Below are 24,505 nucleotides of genomic sequence, written 5' to 3'. Positions count from 1 at the left end.
AATAAATATGTTTACCTTCCCTCTGAACAACACAAAACTTTAAACTCCAATTATAATTTTTATTATATTTTTTCTAAAAGTTCTATTTTCCTAAGTTTGCCCAGTTATTTTTGCTAGTCATTTGTCTTTAGTTATGCTTTAAATTCCTTCTTTTGTTTATTTAAATATATTAAACATTCTTTTATATTCTATGTCTAATACTTCTTAAGTCTTTGAGGTCCAATCTTTCTATTTGTTGTTTCTCTTGACTTTCACTCATGGTTTCCTTTCTTAAGTGTTTTGAGATATCTGATTTTGAACTTACATATTTTTGTAAGTTCATCTGTGAAAATACCTTGAGACTTGGTTTAAAAAGTGTTCCTTGAGGGAGAATGTGTATGTGTTTATGTATGTATGTGTGTTTATGTATACATTTGTGTTTGGGGTGTGTGTGTGTGTGTGTGTGTGTGTGTGTGTGTGTGTTTTCAGCAGGCAGCTGTAGGTACTACCATGAGGGGCTGCTTCAAAATGAATTCTTGGCTTGATATTTTTAGGACCATGCAAGTTGTATGAATTATAGCATAACTTGCATGAAGACTGCTCATTGTTCCAAATTCTCTTAGACTATCCCCTGAGTAACTAACTATATTTTTATAGAATTCATCAAAGTTTCTGGTCTATAAATGCATCCTTATCTATTATTAGTAACTTATACACATTTTCCCCTCTTCATTGAAATGTGGCCCTTTAAGGACTCTAGCCTTTTAAAAACTTTACTCCCCACTTTTTTGGGGCTCAATATTTTGTCTATTATCATCATATGACTTAAAATTCATAGCTTCAGGTAAAGGGATTAGCAGACAATTTAAGGTAGCTGCTAGTGTTAGTGCTCGTTTATACTTAGAATTTATGTTCTTGCTTCATAGCTTTGGATTCTAAAGATTTCTCTTGCTCTCTTTCAAGCTAACTCACACATTAAAAATGATTTTAATATTTAATATCTGTATTTATATGTTAATATTAAATATTTATAGAAGTGTCAGAGGGTATCTATTCTACTGTATTACAGAACTTACATTGTACTTCTAACTTTGTATTTTCCATTATATTATCAATGTAAAATTTACCCTTAATCAATATAATCTGTTCTTTATATTCCCTTTAATTCTTTTTGGTTTGTATTCTACTTTATTTGGTAATGTGTCTAATATACCTTTGCCCAATCAGTGTTATGAATTTTTCTGTATAATTTTGTTTGTATTTCTTTTGAAAACATTGAGTTGTATTTTATTTTTGAGACTGTGTGAGTATCTTTGCTTTCTAACAGAAGAATTTAACTCATTTAAGTTTATTGTGAATACTGACATAAAAGGAGTTACTTTTGTTCTTTTTGCCATCATTTGCCATTTTGACAAGCTTTTTTTCTCTGCTTTTTTGTCCTTTATTAATTTGATAGTATTTCATTGATTTTTATTGTATTAGTAGTTACCATTCAATTAAAAACAATTTTGATCTTTTATTTCTCTATTGATTCAACAATAAATATTATACTGAATTCCTTCATTTAAGGTGAGAGATTTATTATCTCTTTTACTCCTTTCTACCTCTACCTTGTCCTCCCTGTGTTTGCTGAAAAGTCAAGTTTTTAGACTCAAATTGTTAATAAAGACAATATGAGTTTTCTTTCAAGAATAGTCTTAAAATATTTTTAGAAATTCTTCAAAGTTTCTGGCATTTTAGTGGCACACATTTCTATTATCCAGTACTGACCATTACTTTCTTCCACCCATATCTGACTTCTTTGATTATTCCAATAATAGTTTGAGACAGAATTAAGGGCAGATTAACAACAGGGAAATAAAATCCAGAAATCAGAAAATTAAATTTTCCTTAAATTGCATTTAATTTGGATGTTGGCACCGGGGCTGCCTGTACCTATTGATATATACTTGAAACACATGACTCCAACTTCAACTATATTAAAGAATAATAAAGAATAATGGAGGTCTTTGCTATAGCTTTTTTTGAAGAAGTGTTAACAATTCCTTTTCTTTTTTTTTTTTTAAAGATTTTATTTATTTATTTGTCAGAGAGAGAGAGAGGGAGAGAGAGCAAGCACAGGCAGACAGAATGGCAGGCAGAGGCAGAGGGAGAAGCAGGCTCCCTGATGAGCAAGGAGCCCGATGAGGGACTTGATCCCAGGACGCTGGGATCATGACCTGAGCCGAAGGCAGCTGCCTAACCAACTGAGCCACCCAGGCGTCCCAACAATTCCTTTTCTTAAAGCCATAAATTCATTTGCTTCTGATAAGTTGTGTAACTTTCCATGGGAATTAAAATATTTAGATTCTAGCCACTTCTGTTTTTAAACTTGGGAAATTTTGCTTAAAATCTCTCTGGAGAAGGCAACATTTTGTATAGAAAATCACTGTCCTTGGTGCTTCAAGGCTTGGGATTGAATCCTGATTATTGCTACTTGCTAATGTATTAATGTGTGCCTTTGGGTAATTTATTCATCTGTAAATGGATTGTTGCTATTTAACTCTCAGGTTTATTTTGAGGATTAAGTGAGATAGCCTATGTGCAAAACTTAATAGAAGTTTGACAAATAACATGCTTAATAATGTTATAGTACGGTAGGGTAATAGCAATGAAGGTATCTCAGAATAAAGGATTTGAAAAATAAATAACTTAATCAATGTATTGATTCATTTCACTAAGAAGAAAGCACTTCATATGTATTTTAAAAATATTAGTTTCCTCCCTCACTGTTCTGATGTAGCTTACTCCCTAATGACAGGCTTTTAAGGAGAAAAAAATTTCTAACATAGGCTGTTAATATTGGTTGTTATGGAGACTCTAGCCTCTAAGCTATTCAGCAAATCTAAAATCTGATAATCTTGTTGAAGGAAAGACTTTCTCCTTTGAGAAGAGAAAATATACTCTTTCTGGTAGAAGAGGTGGGGATTCATTCTGGCTGATGATATATTATGATGTAATGATACTGATTTTCCTTATCCTTTTGCCTTGAGGTAAGGAAATATAAGTATTTGATCTAAAATCCTAAATTCGGAAAAAATTCCAGTTTCAAAAAGATTATCCAAATTTGTTTACAAAATCAGGTATAAATTAAAAAGCAACTGCATAACTTAATCATAAAGACTTAATTGCCTAGGTTTTTGTAATTTTTTTTTCTTTGAATATAGTGTAATTCAGCATCATGTTTTTCAAATGGTGACAAACAATATTGGCTGTGTTTGCCATCTAAAAATTACATTCAAAAAATAAATGGGATACCCCAGTCAAGCTTTTGCAAAGTCATAAATATTGTCCCTTGATTAAGTTTTCCTAAAGAAAAGAGGCAGAGATGTACAAATGACTGCTAGACTATCAAATTATGCTATTGTGCTAATGTCTTACACTGAAGAGGATAAACAGGACTTTCTGGGTACATTGAATAGAAGGCTGAATTCTATTTTCCAGTGTCATATAAACTCATATAACTTCTGTACTTTTCCTACATTTGCAATCACAGTTTGTGATTATGTATCTGTGTGCCATTCTACAAGTAGAGATACAACAGTAAACAAGACAAAGTCTTTAGTCTCATGCAGTTTCCTGTCTGGTGGAGGGATATAATAACAGAAAAACATAAATAAATAAATAAATAATACAATTTTGGATAGTTATTAGTAGGGAAATGCTTACACAGGACAATTATGGAGGACTTCTCTTAGAAAATGTGATGAAGGCAGAACTCTCAAAGTGGGTGACATACGAGCTGAGACCTAAACAGTCTGGATAAAAGCATTCTGGGCAGAGAATATGGAGATGGAAATGAGTTTGGGAAGATAAGGGACAGAAAAGTCAGTGTGGCAAGAATGACCATGGTGTGGGGAGGAGGGAGGAGAGGGAAAGATAGCAGGAGCCAATCATGACCCTGGGCCTTTGCATCTCATTTTATTTTGGCAGATTTTAACTGCCAATATTAGTAGGAAGTAATAGGAGTGGATGTACCCCCTTGAGAAGAGAATATGGAGTTCTCTAGGAGAGCAAGCCTGGAAGCTGGGAGACAAGGAAGGAGGCTGTGGCTGTGACTTGGGCCAGGGATGCTGTTGGTGTGAAGGCAGGTTTGAGAAGGAGAGATAACAGACAGGATTTCTTTAGTCTGGAGGTTGCTTCAATAGGACCTGCTGCTGAATTGACTATGGGGTGATAGGGAAAGGAAGAGCATTTTCCAGGATTTCTGTCTGAACAGATTGTGGTGCTATTACTGCCATGGGATAGGGACTGGTTTGGAATGGGAATCAAGAGTTCAGTTTTAGGAATGTTAAGTATACAATAGATACTAAAACCCAAGTGGTAGTATCAGTAGGTAATTAGATATTCAGTTTTGAGTCTCTGGGGAGAGGTCAAGGCTGAAAAATCAGATGGGAGCCATCAGGTTATAGGTGATATTTAAATCCACGGACTGAAAGAGATGATGAAGGAGAAAATGTAGATGGAGAAGAGAGGAGGATCAAGGGCTGTGTCCTGGGGCTCTGTACTACTCAGAAGAAAGATACAAATGGATAAGCCAGCAAAGAAGACTGGGAAGGTAAGGCCTGGAAGGCAGGTGAAAACCAGGATCTAGCTAGTATAATGCATCACTTGGAGCTCAATACACATTCCATACAAATTTGCAGAAGAAAAGCATGAATGATCTATCTGGCTTCTGTCTTCTCCGCCTGCCTCTTCATCTCATCTCCCATCACTCCTCCATGTCAGCCTACATTCTTAGCAAACCTGGTGACACCTGCAGGACTTCAGTATGCCAGATGCTTACCCATGCCTGTGCATTTACATGTTTTCTTCCCTCTGCTTTTAATGCCTTCTTCCTTCTGCTCCCACTCCCTCTTCTAACTGTGAGTGGTATGCCTGCTCTTGAGAAACCTCCTCTGTGCCTGCCGTGCAAGGTAAGTCTCCCTTCCATATGCCCTCAGGGGACCAGGGGCTTACTTGTATTCTAGTACTTAATATGCCAGTTAGGATTCTTACTATTTTATTTATTATTTTTAGTATTTTATTTATTGATTTGAAAAGAGAGAGAGAAAGGGAGCACGAGCAGAGTGAGGGGCAGAGAGAGAGAAGCAGGCTCCCCGTTGAGCAGGGAGTCCGATGTGAGGCTCAATCCCAGACCCCTGGGATCATGACCTGAGCCGAAGGCAGATGACCAGCCAACTGAGACACCCAGGTGCCCCAGGATTGTTAGTTATTTTTCTATTCCCCCAGATATTTGAGCAAGTTGAGGGCAGGGGTAGTAGGGTAGCATCTCCCATTTTGCTATCTCTATGCCTCACATAGGGTCTGACAATAAGAGTCATTTTTTAAACAAACAAATAAAGTCATGCTTTTTAAACAAATAATTGAATGATTCAATTTGTGAGGATCACTTTAACTTTCTGGATGACTTTAAGTGGGTCTCCCTCGCTTATGTATTCCCCTCAGACTCCACGGGCAGGTTTATGGTTAGCTCATCAAACCCACAAAGCAAGTAGGCCCTGTGCCCAGAGCGCTCTCCCTGTGCTTAAACTCCCGAAGCAGAAGATGCTTTCTGTTCTGCATATTTCACATCCATATTTTCTACATGAGAAACCTCATTTGTCAAAGCTTTAGAAACATCACCATTTCACCACAGAAACAATTTAGATATCACTCATGTAGAGGAGATAAAAGGCATAGAGCATGGTTAAAGTCCTATCACAACGGTTCCTTATCAGTCAGCATCGTTAAGTGGACTTATGTAAAATTCTCCTGTTCTTTGGAAGATATTTCAAAGATCCTGTAAAAATCATCAAGTCCAACGAGTTGGAAAATTTCGACTGGATGGCACCGCTGCTCAGTCTCATGTTTAACAATGAGGCCGTACTACACACGCACTGTCAACTTTGCGGAGCTGCGGCATCTGGCCTGCTGCAAAGACTGATGCGGCACAGCTGTGATGCACAGCCAGGCCCTGCCGTGCAGCTCCAACTTCATCGGGACGCTGGAACCAGACTTCTGGAACCAGGGCAGCGGACTATTTCTCATTTCATTTGCAAATGAATGGGCAGAGCAAGACGCATGAAACTTTCACATTTGAATGGTCATAAATATATAAAGAACAAAGTTGACTTTGGAGCTAGTGTGAAGAGCTAAAGCTGGAAATTATTTTTAAAAAATTCAAAAAGAGGGCTATTGCTCATGTCATTCATCCTTCTTGAATTCTGGTTACAGCTGTAAAGAGTGTCCAACCATATTTTTTTCCGTGTGGGGTAGAATTATTTTGTAAATGGTACAGTATTTTTAGCCATTTGCGTTGAACCTTGAGCGTCTGCCCAGAATGTGTCTTGTGACACATCCCTTGTAATTCGTTTTGTTGAAATGTGTTAACTTCAATAAGTATACTAATAAGGGGGAAAAAACACTGAAGAGTGATAGAGAAAATCTGGGAAGAAGGCTAAGGAAAGCACAAAAGAATATTACAGGAATATTCAACCAATAATAAAATATATTAAAGCAAATGGAAGAATATAATAAAATATAAAATCCAGTGGCCAGCTAAGATGATAAAGGACAGATAGAGATGAGAAAAAACCTGAAAAGACAGATATATAGTAGGTAAGGAGGAAGATGATTGCCCATCTTTTAAAAAAGCACTTTAATCCTAGTGATATATTCTCTTTGAAATCATTATTCCCAGATTTATAAAAACATTAAAAGATTGAAAATATACTATCCCTAAGAGCTTTACAGCAAACTGGACCTAGAAATGATTTTGGCAGAAACTGGAAAATATAGTCTGGGAATAATAGCAGTAAGTAAACTTTCTTTTCTCTGTCACTGTTAGAACCTTGACAAGGAGCTTATTAGATAAAGATTTGGTAATGAGAGAATTTAGTTATATGCTGGAAGTGACCAGAGCTGGTGATGTAAGTTCATGCGAGTAATTCAACAACAAATCCAGTCATAACTAGATGTTCTCTTTTCCCATCTTGGTTCAAACTGCTGCAGCAGGAATTTAGATACAAAGAAAATGTATTCTGATTAACACTATTGCAAGGCATCAAAATGGGTCGCTTAGGGAAGTTTTAGAATATTCTTTCTTATCAATTGCTAAAAATGGAACCGATATTCAGGGATAGGCAGCCCTTGGCAAAGGCAAAGAATCAGAGGCTCGAAGACCATCTCTGCTGGGGAAAGCCTCAGAAATCTTGGAATTCAGAGACTCCCTAACTTGTCTGCACCGTCACCTATGGAGCCTTTCAAAAAGACAAAGGCCACAGCCAAGGCCAAGAAAATCACAGTCTTTGGGGGGTGGGACACATCAGGCTTTTCTGGAAACTTCCCAGGTAGTTCCAATGGACAGCCAGATTAGGGTACCATGGATCTAATGTAATGAATGGCCCCATGTTACAAAAGTAGGATTTGAGGCCCAGAGAGGGAAAGGGACTTTTCCAAGCCTGCCAGGGCAGCCAGTGGCAGAAGAGAATTACAACCCAACTTTCTCGACTATTACCTGATACAAAACCAAGCAACCTTATTTTATGTTTATGAAATCAATACATTTTCATTATAGATAACTTGAAAAAATGTTGAAATTGCCAATGGAAATTAATAATCTCTCAGTCTCACCATCTAGAGATACATTGTTAATCTTTGTCGACACCTTTGCCTTTCCTTCTGCTATTTTCTCAAAGTCCATATATACTTTTGAATTTTGGTAAAAGTTAGGATTATGTTTATGGAATAAAGTAGGCTTTCTGGAAAGCCCAGAGCTAGAAGTACAGGTTGTGTTTGGGGATATTTGAGCCAATATTTTTTCTTCCCCTTCCTCAGTGGACACATAGCATGAGGCCCCATCTTTCCGGACACTGGCATCCAACCTGAGAACCAAATGGGCTCAGGATAGACTATGTAAGTAAGCTCTTCTTGAGTAATGATGCAAAGCCCAAGTATAAGAAGACTGCCTTGTGGAGTTAGTGTCACCAATAGGGGCACACTCCTGTTAGGGGCTCTGGGGCCAGAGGAAGCTAGACTGAGAAGCTGCATCTGTTTCTGCTTATGTGGCCACTTCAGTTCCATTATGGTTGAGGGTCCTTGCCTGCAGAAGGCAGAACCTCTACCTACATTTATAATGGCGTGTGTATATTTGTGTGTGTTTTCGTATATGTGTTTGTGTCTGTGTATGTAAATGTGTGTGTGTGTTCTCAACAATCCCAGGCAACCTGAAGAATGCAAAAACCTTATATTGAATGGAGTATAATTCTTATTATTGATCAAAATAATCACTGTGATTTGGTGGATCCATAAAATCAAACTTCTCCAATAAAAAATGTAATTCCAGTTTTGAAGACCATACTGTATTATTGCCACCTGGCCAGTTAAAGATAAAACCTAATGTATAAGGTGAATTTTAAATCTGATGCTCACAATCCAATGTCTACTATAAGTAGAAACTAAATGCTTTAATATTAAAAAAAAAAAAGAATGATGGAAGACTATCCTCTGAAGATCAAATGAGTCTTAGGAAATGATTTAGAAAAGGAAGCGGTTAACTTCAAATGTAGTTTTCTCAAGAGTGTTCTCTACTTTGGGGGCTGCATAAATGGCTTCAATAAACAACCCATTTCTATCACAGAAGCACACCTGGGTTTACTGGGGGGAATACATTCGGATTGGTTTCACTTACTCAGTGAAAATGAAATCTTCTTTTCACATTTAGGTTTAAGGATCAAATGCTCTATTTATTTCCCTTCTGCCGTCAGCTCCAGTAGTCAGTCTGTATTGTATATGTTAGCATTTGCTCTCTAGAACGGTGGAGGACACAGGAACAGAATATTTGACCACTCATCCCCTTTCTGTGATTATCCAAGCTTTTTGATATAGGAAGCAACTAGTGTTTAAGAGCCATAACATAATAACTTAAGGTTATTTATTTATCCATTTATTCTCAGATTTCATCATGCTATTCAGCATTTCACAGCAATTCATCTCCAATTATTTGAATGTGGCTCATGTATGTGTTAACACCTTCAACTTGAGCTATATTTTAACACCTTTCTGCCTTTTACTTACTTTCTGTCCAGGCCTCCAGCTCTCTTGGTCTATTAAAGGTGGCTGCCTTTGTCAGGGGCTGGTGTGTATCTCAAAAAATAACAAGTAGTTTTAATATAAATTTAAATCAACACATCAATAAAAGAAATCTGAAAGGAAAAAAATACATCTCCAAACCAAATTTCAAGTTCAATTAATTTTTAATATTGTAAATTCAACATATTAATAAAGAAATCTGATGTAATGAAAAAATTACATCTCTGAACCAAATTTCAAGTTCAATTAATTTTTAATATTATTTACTATCTGAATTAAGAATTTCCCCCTTCGCATGGAGCACTGGGTGTGGTGCATAAACAATGAATCTTGGAACACTGAAAAAATAAAATTAAATTAAAAAAAAAACAAATAAGGAAATAAAACAAACAAAAAAGAATTTCCTCCTTCTATCAATAGCTCCAAGGGTGGGGGGAAAAATAGCTCCAAGGGAATGTGTAAATGTGGGTTCTAGTTCTTCCTGACAGGTCAGCCCATGACCTGACAGTCATTGGGCAAATTCTTTAGTGTCCCTGAATTTCAGCTCCTCTATCGTGATGGGGTGGGCCCTATGAATCCCTGGTACAGGTACAAACTCTAACACGGCCTGTGCCATCTCTCACAGGACAGTAACGGATGTTCCAGAGAAGACTGGCGAACTCTGGGACCATCATTAGGATCTGTGATGGCTAATTTTATGTGTCAACTTGACTTGGTCATGAGGTGCCCAAATACTTGGCTAAATATTATTTCTGGGTATGTCTGCGAGAGTGTTTCTAGATGAGATTAACATTTGTATTGGAAGACTAAGTCAGACACCTGTCTTTTATGTGGGTGGGCATCATTTAATCTGCTAAGAGTCTGAATAGAACAAAAAGGCTAAGGAAGAGAGAATTCTTCCCTCTGCTTGTCTGCATGAGCTGGGACATTGGTCTTCTGTCCTCAGACAGGAATTACACCATCAGCTCTTCTGGTCCCTAGGTCTGTGGATTAGGACTGGAACTTCACCACCAGGGGTCCTGGGTCTCCGGCTTGCAGCACCACACTGTGGGACTTGTAGCCTCCATAAGCGTGTAAGCCAATTCTTTATAATAAATCATTCTCTCTCTTCCTTTATCTTTATATATCCTACTGATTCTGTTTCTTTGGAGAATCATGACTAATGCAAGATCTAAGAACTGATGATTGATCATTTGGATAGAAGATATAGAACTGGCTACCTTCATGGAAAAGGACTGCTTTCTTAATCAGTAGGAGGTATGTATGTATGTATGTATGTATTTACAAAGATTTTATTTATTTCAGATAGAGTGAGAGAGAGAGCACGAGTGGGGCTGGGAGAAGGTCAGAGGGAAAGGAAGAAGTAGGCTCTCCACTGAGCAGAGGCCCTGAAGAGGGGCTTAATCCCAGGACCCTGAGATCATGACCTGAGCCAAAGGGAGATGCATAACCAAATGAACCAAGTTGTTACTTTGCCCGCAGAGAGTTTACTGATTCTCCCCTGAACTCTGTATGGTTGTGTGTTTGATGTTCAACTTATTAAACCAAGGCACTGTTTAAGTATTATCAGAAAAGAGATGTCTCTCATCATTCAGGACTTAGATTTTATTTTATAAAAAGTCAAAACCAAAATGGGCAGATAGCTCTCCTGACTTAAATATAGAACTAAGGACAGACCTATTTTAATCCCTGACTTCCATTATTTGACAAAAATAAAATTTTAACCTTCAGATCTTATTTTTATTCCTTTTCAATCAACTGGGAATGTAATATTCAACATTACAGGATGTTGTTGTTAATATAGAGCAGCACCGTTTATTGGTTTATATGGGGCAACACTGTTATTCAAGAGATGGGGTTTTGAATATTCCAAAGAAATAGTATTACGTTATTCTTCTTATAGAAATAAAGTTCTTAGAAAGTTATTTAATGACTACTCCAAAAGTAAAAGAAATCCAGAAGAGAGGGAGAAAGGAGGGAGGAAGAAAGGGAGAGAAATGGATAGAGAGACAAAGGCAGAGAGACAGGGAGAGAGGAGAGGAAAAGGTGTTCTAATTTTCCTACAAATTTCAGAACTGGAAGATACCTGTGGCAGACTGCTAGCTGTCAGTCAAAACATCCTCTCCTTTCTTCTGTGGTGATAGAACTGTGGCCATTTCCTAGCCTCCCTTGCAGTTTGAGGAAAGGGAAGTGGTGGTGATGTAATGTGTCTGACTCAGCTTCCCCTAATGGAATGTGAGCAGATAAGATCTCGGCTGGAGCTTTTAGGAAGGTGGGCCTGCCTCCTCCAAAGGCTCTTTCCCCTGGTGTGGGGTGGAGGAAGAAGACACTTGCGACTTGGCTTTGACCATGCAGGTGAAGATAACACCCTAAGGAACTAGGGAGAAACAAACTGCAAGGAACCTGGGTCTCTGAATGATGGCATGGAGCAGAGTTGCCTGCTAGTTCTAGCACTTTAATTTTTAACAGAAGAAATAAACTATTTGGTTTGTGCAGCTGCATTTTGGGGAGTATTTCACAGCTATTAGTATTACCCTAACTAATACTGGACCTCACAATCATCAATCCCAGTATTTCTTAAACTTGAGTCATTTGATTGCAACTACAATCTGTCATTTCTGTATTGTATCATTACTTACTTAATATATCTTGTAATTGAAACAGTTCTTTTACTTAAATAGTTGAAGTCTACTCTAGCCTTGCCTAAATTATGTCCATGAAATCATCACCTTGAAGTTCTAGTTATATTTTTCTAATATATATTAAAGTAAATGCACAATTATTAAAATGCTTACCCATTTCCCACCTAGTCTTATACACCAAGTACATAAAACCTCAATATAATCCAAAACTCTCATTTTACTGATAAAAAAACTGATGCCCAAATGGTAAGATATTGGCATGATTAGAACCAGGACCCACATCTAATCTGAGACTTTTCCCACATACATTATTATACTTCCTCGCCTTTTTCATGTAAGTTTAACATGTGATTCCTGAGTACAGAGCCTTCCAACAGATGGTTTAAATTACTTTTAACTATAGTCTCACAGATCTTTAGAGAATCCCTTTGAAGAGGAAGGGATAAAATTATTGTCCAGGTCTAATCAATGCATACAGCATAGAGCAGTCTGTAACTGCTCAAGGCTGGCTGAGATGGAGTTTCTATCTTTTCATGTTCACTTTCTTTAGCACTAATTTGCTCATGAGATCATGTCCAGAATGCAGATCCTATATTTCTCTGATTTGAAGTTAGGGGAATTTATCCAAGCTACTTTTTGGTCTGGACCTTGTCTATAAATACGATGTTCTATGGGTAACTGAACCAATCTGTACCCACATGGTTAGAATGCTTCAAGTCAAAGATTTTATTTGTTTAGTATTTACACAGTAGATATCAAGGAGCAGTGAAAAAATATGGTTACTATCCATAGCACTAAATTTAAAAAATTAGTGCCAGACTCTAAATAACCCTCATCCTTTAAATAGACCATTTACCCATAAATTTATTTGAGACTATCTTATACCTCTTTATACTTTCATCAGTATCACCTATGAGGGTTTATCACAAGCCACTGCAATAATTCTTATCTATGCTTCATATTGTTTTGGAAATCAACTTCTGTTTGTTTAAAACGAAAGAAATTGAATCAGTATGAGAGAAAAGGAACTTTGGTAAATTTCCCAATGCACAGTATCCCAAGTTTGCAGAATACATCTAATCTCTATGTAATCTATCTACAATTTGACATGAGAAGCCTGTCAGCTAACATGACATCAGAAGAGTTAGGAAATCTGTATCCTTGCAGTTAATCCCAAGATTCCTTCAATGTTGCCCAAACAATGCTTTCAGACATTTTAAAAAGATTTTCTATTTTTTGGATACCAAATCTAAGCCAGAATAATTTAAGTAGTGTTTGATCCATTAATCTCTCCTACAGACTTCAAAGAGGTGACACTGTCATACAAAGCAAGAGGAAGCACGAGGTGGTGGTAGAGGCAAATCATCTTCATGGTGGGAGGGCACCCAAGTCAGCAGTGCTTGACATAATCTTTTGTTAATAAGATCAGTTCAAGAATGGTCTCCAATTTCCTTCAGTCATTTCGTATTTCTGAGGTGCCTATCAGATCTATGGTACACATGCACAGAATCACTTCAGGTGAAAACAAAACTTCTATATGGAAAGAGCTTTTCAGTTTACATCACCAGAACTGAATTTAGCTGTTGAGTTGTTTTGAATGTGACATCTCCTAGTTAAACTTAGTAGAGAGATAAAGAAGGTCACCCATGTTTCTAGAACAAGGAATACAAGTAAACATTAAAGTCTTTTACTTTTCATGTTCTTAAACAGTAATTACCAGTTTGCCTATGATTTATCATACAGCACTGCTGGAAGAAAGTTAGCCCAAAGCCTAAAGAGAAATTATCTTGAGGGCTGTGTCCCTTGTGATAGGACATAGAAATGGAAAAATGTGGCTTGTCATAAAGGGTGGTCTATGCACTGTGAAGAAGAAAAGGCAAGACCCTGACCAGATCCTTGGTGAAGGGATGAATATGTCCCTAAGGAACACGGACTGTCACAAAAAGATCTTTCTTCATATTCCTTTGGTGATTGGAGAAGATAAGTTGAGGACTGGTTAAAAAGTGGGAAAACTCTATAAATGGGAAGGATTGGTCTGCACCAGACTCTGAAAGACTACATTCTAGGATGAATGAATGCCTTCTTTCTACGCTACAAGGGTAATCCTTCCATTTTTGAAGAACCCAATGCATTGGGGATGGAGATGAGGCAAAGAGTATGGAATAGAATGGGGCTTGGAGGAGTAGAATAATGTGATAATTATCTACCCCCTTAGCAAATTACGCCAACACATAACAACTTAAAAAAAAAAAACACAAAACATTTACAGTTTCTGAGGGTCAGTAATTTGGGAATAGTTTAGCTGGGTGATTCTTACTTGGGGTATCTCCTAAGGTGGAATTAAGCTGCTGGCTGGGACTGCAGTCATCTCAAGGCTTAATGGGGTTTGCAAGGGATCCACTTATAAGATGGCTCACACACGTGGCTGTTGACAGGAGGCCTCAGGTCCTCACTGGCTGTTGGTAGAATGTGTGGTTCTTCACCTGCTAAAGGTTCTCATGACATGGCAGCTGTATTTCCTCCAGAAGAAGGGAAGAAGTGAAGCATAGAAGAAGAAGAAGTATGGCGAGAGAGAGAACAAGGAGGAGGCCACAGTACCTTTATGACCTAATCTTTAAAGTTACCACTATGACTTCCACCTATTCTGATTATTTTTTTTAAAGATTCATTTATTAGAGAAAGAAGAAGAGAGATGGAGGGTGCATGAGTGCACAGGGGGAAAGGTGCAGAGGGAGAGGGAAAGAGAAACTTAAGCAGACTCCATGCTGAGGGCGGAGCCAGAGTGGGGCTCGATCTAATGACTCTGAGATCATGACCTGAGCCAAAACCAAGAGTAAGACACTCAACTGACTGTAACCACCTGGGTGCCCCCACTTTGTTCTATTTATTCAAAGTGAATCACTAAGCCCAGCCCAAACTCAAAGGGAGTAGAACTAAGCTCCATATTTTGAAGGGTATGTCAAGGAATTTGTGGACATTTTAAACTACCACAAGCGATATCACAAGCAAGGCTCAATGGGAAGAGAATCGAAGTCTGGGGAAAAATCAGAGCTCTAGAATTTAGAGGTTTTACTAGAATTTAATAGACTCAGTTAACCAAAAGGATTTAAAATTGCACTTGCGGTTCTTTTTCTTGCCTCTGACAACTGTATTTCCCTTTGTCCATGCATCTTCATTTTTTCTCATTCACATATTTCATTATTCTTTTTCAAAATTTGCTCACAAGAAGTCCTCCCTTAGGGTGTAAGCAGAGCTGTGAAAACACTGATTAAAATGCACACCACAAGCATTATAATAGTATTGGAGCCAAGCAAAATGTGACTTTGGCTTCATGGACACAAGTTCATCTCCTTTCTATTAGTAAGTTTGCGATGTTTTTCAAGCACCCATTAAAGAAGAGATGTTTGTGGAATAGACGCATTGGAGGAATCAATTCCTACTTTGTCCCTTTATTTATCTGGCAAATATTCGTGGGGTCTTGCTCTGCACCAGACTCTGAAAACTGTTGAGAGCACAAGGAGGGACACCACATGGTCCTGCCTGTGAAGAGGTCAACGTTTCCTGTAGAGATGGCCGTGTAAACCTAGAGGAACTCTATCACGTGATAAGCTCTGCTTGCCTGATCTCTGGAGCTGGGTGCATATACCTGTGATTCTTCTAGCTTTTTAAGGGCAGAGGCTGGCTTATTCAATTTTCTATTCCTAGCACCCAACCCATAGAAGGAGTTTAAGCATGTCTGATAATTTCTTGCTAAATCCAGTTAATTTGAAGGCTGGGGCACCTAGAGAGACTAACTAGCTAAATACAATACTACCAGATGCTGGTTCTTTCCTTCCTTGCTAACAGTGGTTAAGGATATATTTTTTGTGTGTGGTTGCAGGTGGACTGACTGCCCACGTGACCTTCTCTCTCCTCCACAAGGGCAACACAGTTCTCTCTAGGGACCTCCATTCTTGGGAGGCAGCTGCTGGTCTCACTGAGTTCCCATGGCTCCTTCCCTGCTTCTCACTTCAGAGACTCCTTGTGCATCCTTCCTAGGGACCTGTTGTAGCTGACAGAATGTTTATGATGCTGGCTAGAAAGAAAATCCAAGAGGAAGCACAGAGTAAACTCCTTTCCTTCTTGTTCAGGGGAATTTTTTTAAAGCCTAGAATGGGAATATTTGGTTCTTAGTTCTAAAATGACAATACTTTGAGTGGAGATGAATTTTTGGTGATTTTTCAATAAAATGTAAGCTATAGAGAGAAAGCCTCCTTCCTAAAAAAGCCTCACCAGATCTAACAGTTCCATTTGAGCCTAAGCAATGTCAGCCTTTGCACATAAACAGGTTCCCAGCTCAGTGAAGCTATGCAGTAAAAGTGCATGTGGCATTAGATGTCTTTTCTCTTGTAGAAGAGACTGTATTTTAGGGCATTTTGGCTCAAACCTTAGTAAAACTGTATATTGTCACGGATTATGTAGCATATGTAAAAACTAGTTCATGCCATGTAAAATATAAAACATGGCAAGGATTGATGGGTGCTACCTGCATTGTTCTAAATATGACTCACTGACCGACGCTGAGACCACAACAACCACAGAGGACATTTCCGCATAGCCCCTGGCAGAAATCCATAGGCCACAGACAGAACTGGTTCTATCAAGCGGAAAATGTAAATACTAAATAATATTAGGAAGTAAAAAGGTACTTTATAGGCAACAACAGATAAAAAGAAGTGCTGCTCACATTAGGTGATTAACAATCAGCCAGCCAGCCATTAATTCAGCAAATATTTACTGAATCCTCACCAGGTACCAGATATTGTTCTAGATTTGGGGTACAGTGGTAAATAAGAGACAAGCCCCCCTTTCTTAGGGTGGTTATATTTTAAAGTAAAAGGATAGACAACACACAGACAAAAACAAACAAGAGAAGACCCAGTGATAAATATAAGGATGAAGGAACTCCAGGTGCTGTAATAGCAACTGGGTGGTCAGGTTCAGCTTTTCAAAAGCAGTGGCCCTTGAGCTAAAATTTGGATGACAAGAAGGAACCTGCCACATGAAGATCTGGGGAAGCATCTCCCTGCAGAACACAGAGCAGGGACAGTGAGCAAGGAGGTTGTCCTGTGAGAGGACAAGAGTGTGCCCCTGGGGCTCGTGGGGTGACTGAGGAGCAGAAGGAGCTGGAAAGAGGAGCAGGTGTCAGGTCAAGAGGCAGGATGATGACCAAAAAAGGACTTGAAAATGGAATAAAATGTTAGATAGAAGGAATACTGGAATCAGATGATATAAAAATGTAAGTGAGAGGTTTTGGAAAAACTTGCCATGCTCCAGGCATGATTTTCATCTGGGTTTCACTAGTGTTAAAAACCATCTCTAATGAGGCCAATCTGTAGCACCATTCTTTACTTGTTTTGAAATGAAGAATGAGGCACTTCAAGTTCTTTTAAGAATTTTATATCCCACTACAGTGTCTGTAACTTACCACTTTCTCCTTGATTACCAACATAACACATGTTTATGATGGAACATTTGGAAAATACAGATAAGCTAGTGGAAGAAATAAAACCACTCCAAAGTCAGCCACCTGATAAAACTACTGTCAACATTTGGGCACAGATTTTCTTTATGCTTATACAGGGCAGTGACATGGGCTCTGGAGTCCAGGTGAAAATCATGGCTTCGAAACTTGCTAAATGAGTGCTATTCATTTTTCAATCATCTCAACTGCTTATAAAATGCCACATAACTATGGGGTGCCTGGGTGGCTCAGTGGTTTAAAGGCTCTGCCTTTGGCTCAGGTCATGATCCCAGGGTCCTGGGCTCGAGCGCTGCATCAGGCTTTCTGCTCAGCAGGGAATCTGCTTGCCTGCCTCTCTGCTGACTTGTGATCGCTCTCTGTCAAATAACTAAACAAAGTCTTTAAAAAAAAACCGCCACATAACTGAAATCTTCTTAAGCCTCTGTCTTCTCATCTGCAAAATGGGAATAGTAATGTTATCTTCTTTGTAGGACTACTATGAGGATTAAATAAGATCATCCATATAGTGCTCCTGACTGGCACCCCATATGTACTTCTAACATGTTAGCTACTATGCCATTATCATTTTGCAAAGTTGGGACAATATTGTAAGACTGTCAGTAAATACATTCTTATTCCAATCATCAGTAGACATTTTTACCTGATCTTGAGTATTTTTCCATAATGTAGTTTTTAATGGTTACACAGCATTTTCCTAGAGAGATATAATTTAGCTAATTCCCAATTATGGGACACTGGGGCTGTTTCCAAATTTTCACTATTTAAAAAAATATTGTAAACTTTCCTGGTTATTTCTCTAGGATAAATTGTAAGGTGTGGCTGGGTCAAATGGCATGTGTATTTGGAGGCATTTCATCCTATATTCTGCTGGGAATTAAATTATACCCTTGGATAAGAATAATGTTGGGAAGTAAATAGTCCATAAACATGTGCAATTTTGTAGGTCTGATTTCCCATCAACTTAGTGAAACACTCCCTTCTACCCCTTGCCTTTTCTCTCCACATCTGTTCCTACCTTCTGGTCAGCAGCAACCTCCTTCATTCCCTAAGGAAGCTTCTCAGTTCCAGGCTTGCAGATGAGCCAATTTGCTTATAATTTTCTGATCTGCTGAGAATTCTGTACTTCCTATTCATTTCACTTGAAGCCATAAACTCATAGGGTTTTAGTATATTAGAAATGCAAGCCCCTCATCTTACAGATGAGGAAACTAAAGTAGGCAGAGCAAATGGTCCGTCCAAGCTGGTCCTCTGGTCCATGCTCTCAGACAGCTAGGCGGGATTGTCTCATTTCGTTGTCTCTAGTACCTGATGCAGCAGTCAGCATGTGCAGACAGCGAGTATTTCTTTTTTCTTTTTTTTCCCCCAAGTTTTTATTTATTTATTTGACAGGGAGAGAGAGAGAGATCACAGGTAGGCAGAGAGGCAGGCAGAGAGAGAGGATGGGAAGCAGGCTTCCTGCTGAGCAGAGAGCCTGATGCGGGGCTCGATTCCAGGACCCTGGGATCATGACCTGAGCCGAAGGCAGAGGCTTAACCCACTGAGCCACCCAGGGGCCCCTAGCCAGTATTCCTTGTTGAATGAATGATTACTTGAATAACTTACAACCTCCAAGGATTCTAAGCTGGAAAGGATCATAGACATGTGGAAACTGAAGCCTATATTGGTTAATGTAATGTATGTCATCATGTAGCTATTAGTGGCAAGTTGGAATAACAAATCAGTCTCTCAATTCCCAGGAGAGTCAAGGAGACACCAAGAGAAGACAAGCCTTCGTGGGCTCAGGTGGGCATCATTTAGAGAAGGGACTAAACTAATTCTGCCTTGGTCCAGAGAGAGCAAAGCCAACACTAAGGAAAACTGGAAGTTGCTGGTAGGCCAATTTCAACATAATATAGGGAAGAGGTTTTTAAGTAGTTAGAACTATTAAAATGGAAGCAGGTTTTCTTGAAAAGAATTTGCCACTAATTTGAAGTATTCAAGTAGAAACAGCGAAGGTTTGAATAAATAACTTATCAAGTACATTTGAAAAGAAAACAAATTTTATTTTATATGCCTGGTTGGGATATATGACTTCTAAGGCCTCCACCAAAACTAAAATTAAATGATTTTATGAATATATGTATACACACACATGCACACACACAGATAAATGAATAATTTTGTAATTAAGACTTCTGAGGTTAAACCCATTGTTTTTCTGGGACCAGATAAATTCTAATGTCTTTATTGATTCAAGATTCTATGATTCTATATCATCTTCTATTTAGTGATAATTCAGTGTGGTACACATAGTAGGAGTTCAAAAGATGAATTTAATTAGCTCCAAAGTCTGGAAAAATCTACGTTTAAGATAAGTTCAGTACAGGCTCCGTGTAGGTGAACAAGTTGATTGAACTCATCTCGTCTCAATCAAATATATAAGTTGATTACACAAGAACACTAATGCATTATTTTTTTTAAATTAGAAAAGGATAAAATTAAAAGAAGAAATTTGGGTGGATTGTATTGTGATGAGATAAGGTGGTTTTCTCACTGGATTGCTGAATATGATATGAGATTATAGCTAGAATTACTTCCTAAAATATAAAGAACACTTTTAATATGAGACTGCAAATATGATATAATTTCACTTCAAGTATGGAGCTACTGAAAGACTGCTCATAGTATAATTTTATCTAAATCCTAGTGGTAAGACAGACACATAAATGAACTGTATCACAGGTATACTTTCAATCTTTAAGATTTCATATTCGTGATAGAAATGGAGGTCCTAGCAAGTTCCTACTTGGGTTTGGTGAAAGGCTCCATTCTTAGTAACAATCTAGAGAAGCTTTGAGGAGTGTCGTAGATAGCATCTGTGATGCACTCTTTGTGATTCCAACTAGGAAGGAATCTTATTGGAAGGCCAGATAAAGAAATTAAAGTTCAAATTAAGTATTTCATTTGCTTTATCAGCATTGTCATTGTTTTGGACACTGTTAACAGTAAAAATTTATGGCTCAAGTTAGAATGGGCTATTCGTTGGCTTGACTATCTCAGTCATGCTTTTTATCCCACTCGGGAAAATGTATATTTCAGGAGCAGCATAACCTTCTGTGTCTTAGGCATTACGCTAAATGCTAGAGAGAGAAAAATGTCAGGAATGAACATTGGCCTCACAGAGGCATAGCAAAGACATAGGATGGTTCATCATGGAACCCAGACTAGCTCAGATCTTTCTGACCCAGGACTCCAGACAACAGATTGCTTATCCATCACAGAATTGGCATGGGATTTAACATCTGTTAATCACCTCTGGTGGCAAGTCAAAAGTTCTCTGGTAACAAATCTCATTCTAAAAGTTCTCTGGTAATGAATCTCATTCTAACAATCATTATCATGGTTGTTTCATGTCAAGTTTCAGTTTTTGAATTCCACTTTCAGAAACATGAAACAGAAAAAATAATTTTAAAATAGGTACCTCCACTGCTGCTTTTGCCCTTTCAAATTCTTCTTCTAAGGAGTGGTTTCTGGAAAGTAATGCACTTCCCCAGCGCTGTTCTTTGGTCAGTCGAGCCTGAAATAAGCCAAACACGTGGTGTTATACTACTGGAATCACAGAACACAAATATCCAAATATTTTCCCTTTTCTCATATTTCCCTAGAGTTTAAAAAGCATCTGCAAAGGATGTTATTTTTGGAGTACTTTGTAAGCATGATGTTGCCCAAACTGGGATGGTGCCAAAATGTGTGTGAGCATGCATGCATCTTTTTTTCCCCCAAAGATTTTATTTATTAATTTGAGAGAGAGTCAGAGATAGCTAGAGAGAACAAGAGTAGGGAGGAGAGGGAGAAGCAGGCTCTTTGCTGAGCAGGGAGCCTGATGCAGGGCTTGATCCCAGAACCCTGGGATCATGACCTGAGCCAAAGGTGCAGTTTAACCAACTGAGCCAGACAGGTGCCCCATGCATGATTCTTCTAAGAGTGCGTCTCAGCCCTGGTCATGTTAAAACCAAAACCCAGGCCCAGATCTTATTAACGTAAGATCTTATTTTAATTGCTCATGGTTTCAGGCATTGATATTTTATTAAGTACCCCCCAGAGGATTCTAATATGCAGTTAAGATGGAGAATCTCCATTCGAAGCCTCAACCTAGGAACTGATATTCCAGCTTCCAGCTTGTTAGGAGGACTAACCTCAGGTAAGACTGCAAGCTGCAGAGATGGGAGGTGGCTGCTGGGCCCTTTCCTTATATGCACAGCAGATCCTCATGCTGAATTCTCTTTCCTTTGCCTTCCCTCTATTAGCACACGTCTGTCTCATGTCCCGTTTCCTCAGGGCATTGTGCTGCTAAATAGTCATTGCTTAGATAAACTCATGTTTGATAATGCCAACCGGTTTTTCACAATTAACAGGCAACGTGATATACATCTTAATTTAGCTAAATGCAAATATTCCAGAGGCCAGCCCCACCAAGAGTGCTGGAATTACAAAAATGTTATTTATTGTTAATTTTACAAACACTAAATGCATTCTTTTTGAAAAAAATAATCATGGAAAATAAGAAGTAAACCTCTAGAACTTCTTTTCAGTTTCATATATATTTATGTACCCTTGGTAGTAATGTGTTTCAGAAAGTTTCAAAATATAAATGGTATGCTATTCTGTAGCTTACTTTTCTCCATTCAACGATATATCTTGGAGAGGTACCACATTTAGTATTTCTAGAGCTACCTCATCCTTTCCCAGGGATTTCCTAGTAAGTATATACTGTAGTTGGTTCAGACCTCTCTCCATGAGCAGTTGTGGTATTTGTGATTTTTCTCCACGTAACTGCTTCTTTTCTTGGCTATCTTTCTACCACACCATGTGATCCATGAGGGTCGGATTCTGTCTGGTAAGTCTTGTTCTCCCCTGTACCTAGCCCATGGCCTGACAGGTGATGTGAATCCTAAGGATGTTTCTAGACTACAGGCTGAGGGATTGCACTGATAAGGCAGCCAGACCTTGGGGAGCAGGAGGAAGGAGTCTTGTGGAGTGAAGCCCCCCTATGCCCTTTTATCACCTTTTATCCATGTGTTTGATTGCTCTCCTTTAGGGATGCTCAACCTTGGCTTCTATGGGAATTACTTGAGCAGGCCTGAGCCCCACTCTAGACCAGTTAAAGAATTTCTGGGGGTAGGGCCTGGGCATTAAAAGTTTGAAAAGCTCTTTTGGGGGCACATGGGTAGCTCAGATGGTTAAGCATCTGCCTTCAGCTCAGGTCATGATCTCCACATCCTGGGATTGAGTCCCGAGTTGGACTCCCAGCTCAGTGGGGAGTCTGCTTCTCCCTCTGCCTGCCCTCGTGCTCTCTCTGTCTCTCTCTCTCTTAAATGAATAAATAAAATCTCAAAACAAAACAAAAAGAAGAAGAGCTCTTTTGGTGATTTTTGAAAAGCAGCCATGTTTGGAAACCATTGTTCAATAGCAAAACTTTGGCCTTCACTCAGCATCATCTATACAGCTCAACTGCTTTTCATTTTTTCTCCATGACCACTGGTCCTCAAGAGGACCCCCAGCCCCTTATTATCACACAGTAGTAATACGAGGGCTCACTACATGCCAGATGCTGCTTTAAGTCCTTTAGAAACTATTACTCACTTTGTCTCTTCAACAACCAGTGAAGTAGGCATTATCATTAAGTCCATGCCATTGAGGCATAGAGAACTAGTTAACATGGCGCACAGCACACAGTTAATCAATGGTAGGGCTGATGTTTCTGGGCCGTGTTCATAACCACTGCACTATACTGCCTCTCATAGGGGCTGTGCTCCCCTGGCCATTTCGGGAAGACTCAAAATCTAGAAAAGCTGTGTCTCAGAGGTTCATGCATGGCTGAGGGCGCCAATCAAGAAGCCCCCAAGAATATTATGGGCTGAAAACAATAATGAAATCATTGTTATGAACACTTCTGAACATAAATAATAGTCTTAGACTGTGCTTTGCATTAATGAACAAGCAAGGTTAATTTATTGAAACATTAATTTATGTTTCCTCCTCCTTGATGTATTCACTGCTGTATCCCCTGGTATGTCCTATAAATAGTAGCTGATCCATAAACAGTAAATATTTGTTGAAAATACACTGTAGGGGAATATATGAATTGCTGAATTAAAGGTCTTTCTCTGCTAGGCCTGTTAGCAGCAAAGGGGGAAGGCCTCTGGAGCTGTGTCTGTGGTCAGAAGAGGAAGAGGATGCTGAGGCTGCATCTGCATAGCCATCAGTGCCTCACGCTCAGGTGGGCCATACTCAATGGCCACCATGAGCAAGAACTCTCTTACTCTCTGGGCCCCATGCAAGCTACTACTTTCTTCCAACCCAGATAATTGAAGTGGGGCTGGGGAGAGGGAGCTTCTCAAATGAAAGTGAGATTGATTACCACAGGTTCCTGAGATTAATGTATGAACAGAACTTTATTGGGGAGCCATGATTCATCCCACTACAACCCTTGTCTGACACTCTTGGGATATAATATAATATATTTGATTAACAAATATAAAGATGAAGATTGGGCCACCTGGGTAGCTCAGGTCACGATCTCAGGGTTCTGGGATTGGGTCCCAAGCTGGGTTCCCTGCTCAGCAGGGAGCCTGCTTCTCCCTCTGCCTCTGCCCCTCCTCCCTGCTCATGCTCTCTCTCTCTCTCAAGTAAATACATAAAATCTTTAAGAAAGAAAAGGTGCAGATGGTTTACAACCTTTCAAAATTGATAAGCTGTTAGGATGTTACAGCCTGGTAGAGATGTTAACCCCAAAGGCATTATAATCTTATTGTCTTGTAGAAATTAACCAGTCCTGTATCATACTTGGCAAACTTATTTTGGCATTTCTTTCCCAGCCAGCTCTGTAAATCTCTGTTCTTTTACTTTGGAACTAGCTCTTTTGTCTTCCTGCTGGCTCCCTCATTAATGAAATAAACAAACAAATAAATTAAAAAAAAATGTGGACAGATGGTAAGAAATAAGCTGTGCATTTATATAATAATGTCATGAATGACCCATGAATGGCATGAGAAGAAAGAGAAAGCACTAATATTTCTGTCCCAAGGCACCTCCTTTTATTAGAGGCAGTTTTCACCAGTGAAATACGATCTGTCCCTCCTGTGAAGCCTGACCTAACAGAACTCCATTACTGTCACTGGCTTCCCTTCATCAATGTTTCACGACCCAAGTGGATTATGAATCACAGGATGCAAAGGGCACCATATATCAGGAAGAAGAGGCAAAGATC

The 24,505-nt window shown here is 38.8% G+C and overlaps 1 protein-coding gene across 7 annotated transcripts in view; it reads right to left on the bottom strand.

Moving 5' to 3' along the window:
• Positions 1 to 24,505, bottom strand: part of LOC111149242 (peroxisomal biogenesis factor 5 like) — a 224,514-nt gene that overhangs the window by 40,075 nt on the left and 159,934 nt on the right. For all 7 annotated transcript variants that reach the window (XM_022506234.1, XM_022506202.1, XM_022506224.1 and 4 more), the window contains one exon: positions 20,717 to 20,812. In XM_022506234.1, coding sequence (XP_022361942.1) covers positions 20,717 to 20,812 — 96 coding nt within the window. The remainder of the gene's footprint in view (positions 1 to 20,716; positions 20,813 to 24,505) is intronic.

Source organism: Enhydra lutris, unplaced genomic scaffold (genome assembly GCF_002288905.1).
Source record: "Enhydra lutris kenyoni isolate GAN:26980312 unplaced genomic scaffold, ASM228890v2 scaffoldscaffold2, whole genome shotgun sequence".
In the NCBI taxonomy this organism is placed as follows: domain Eukaryota; kingdom Metazoa; phylum Chordata; class Mammalia; order Carnivora; family Mustelidae; genus Enhydra; species Enhydra lutris.
The sequence above is the reverse complement of the archived record's forward strand: the minus strand, read 5'-3'. Positions and strand labels throughout refer to the sequence as shown.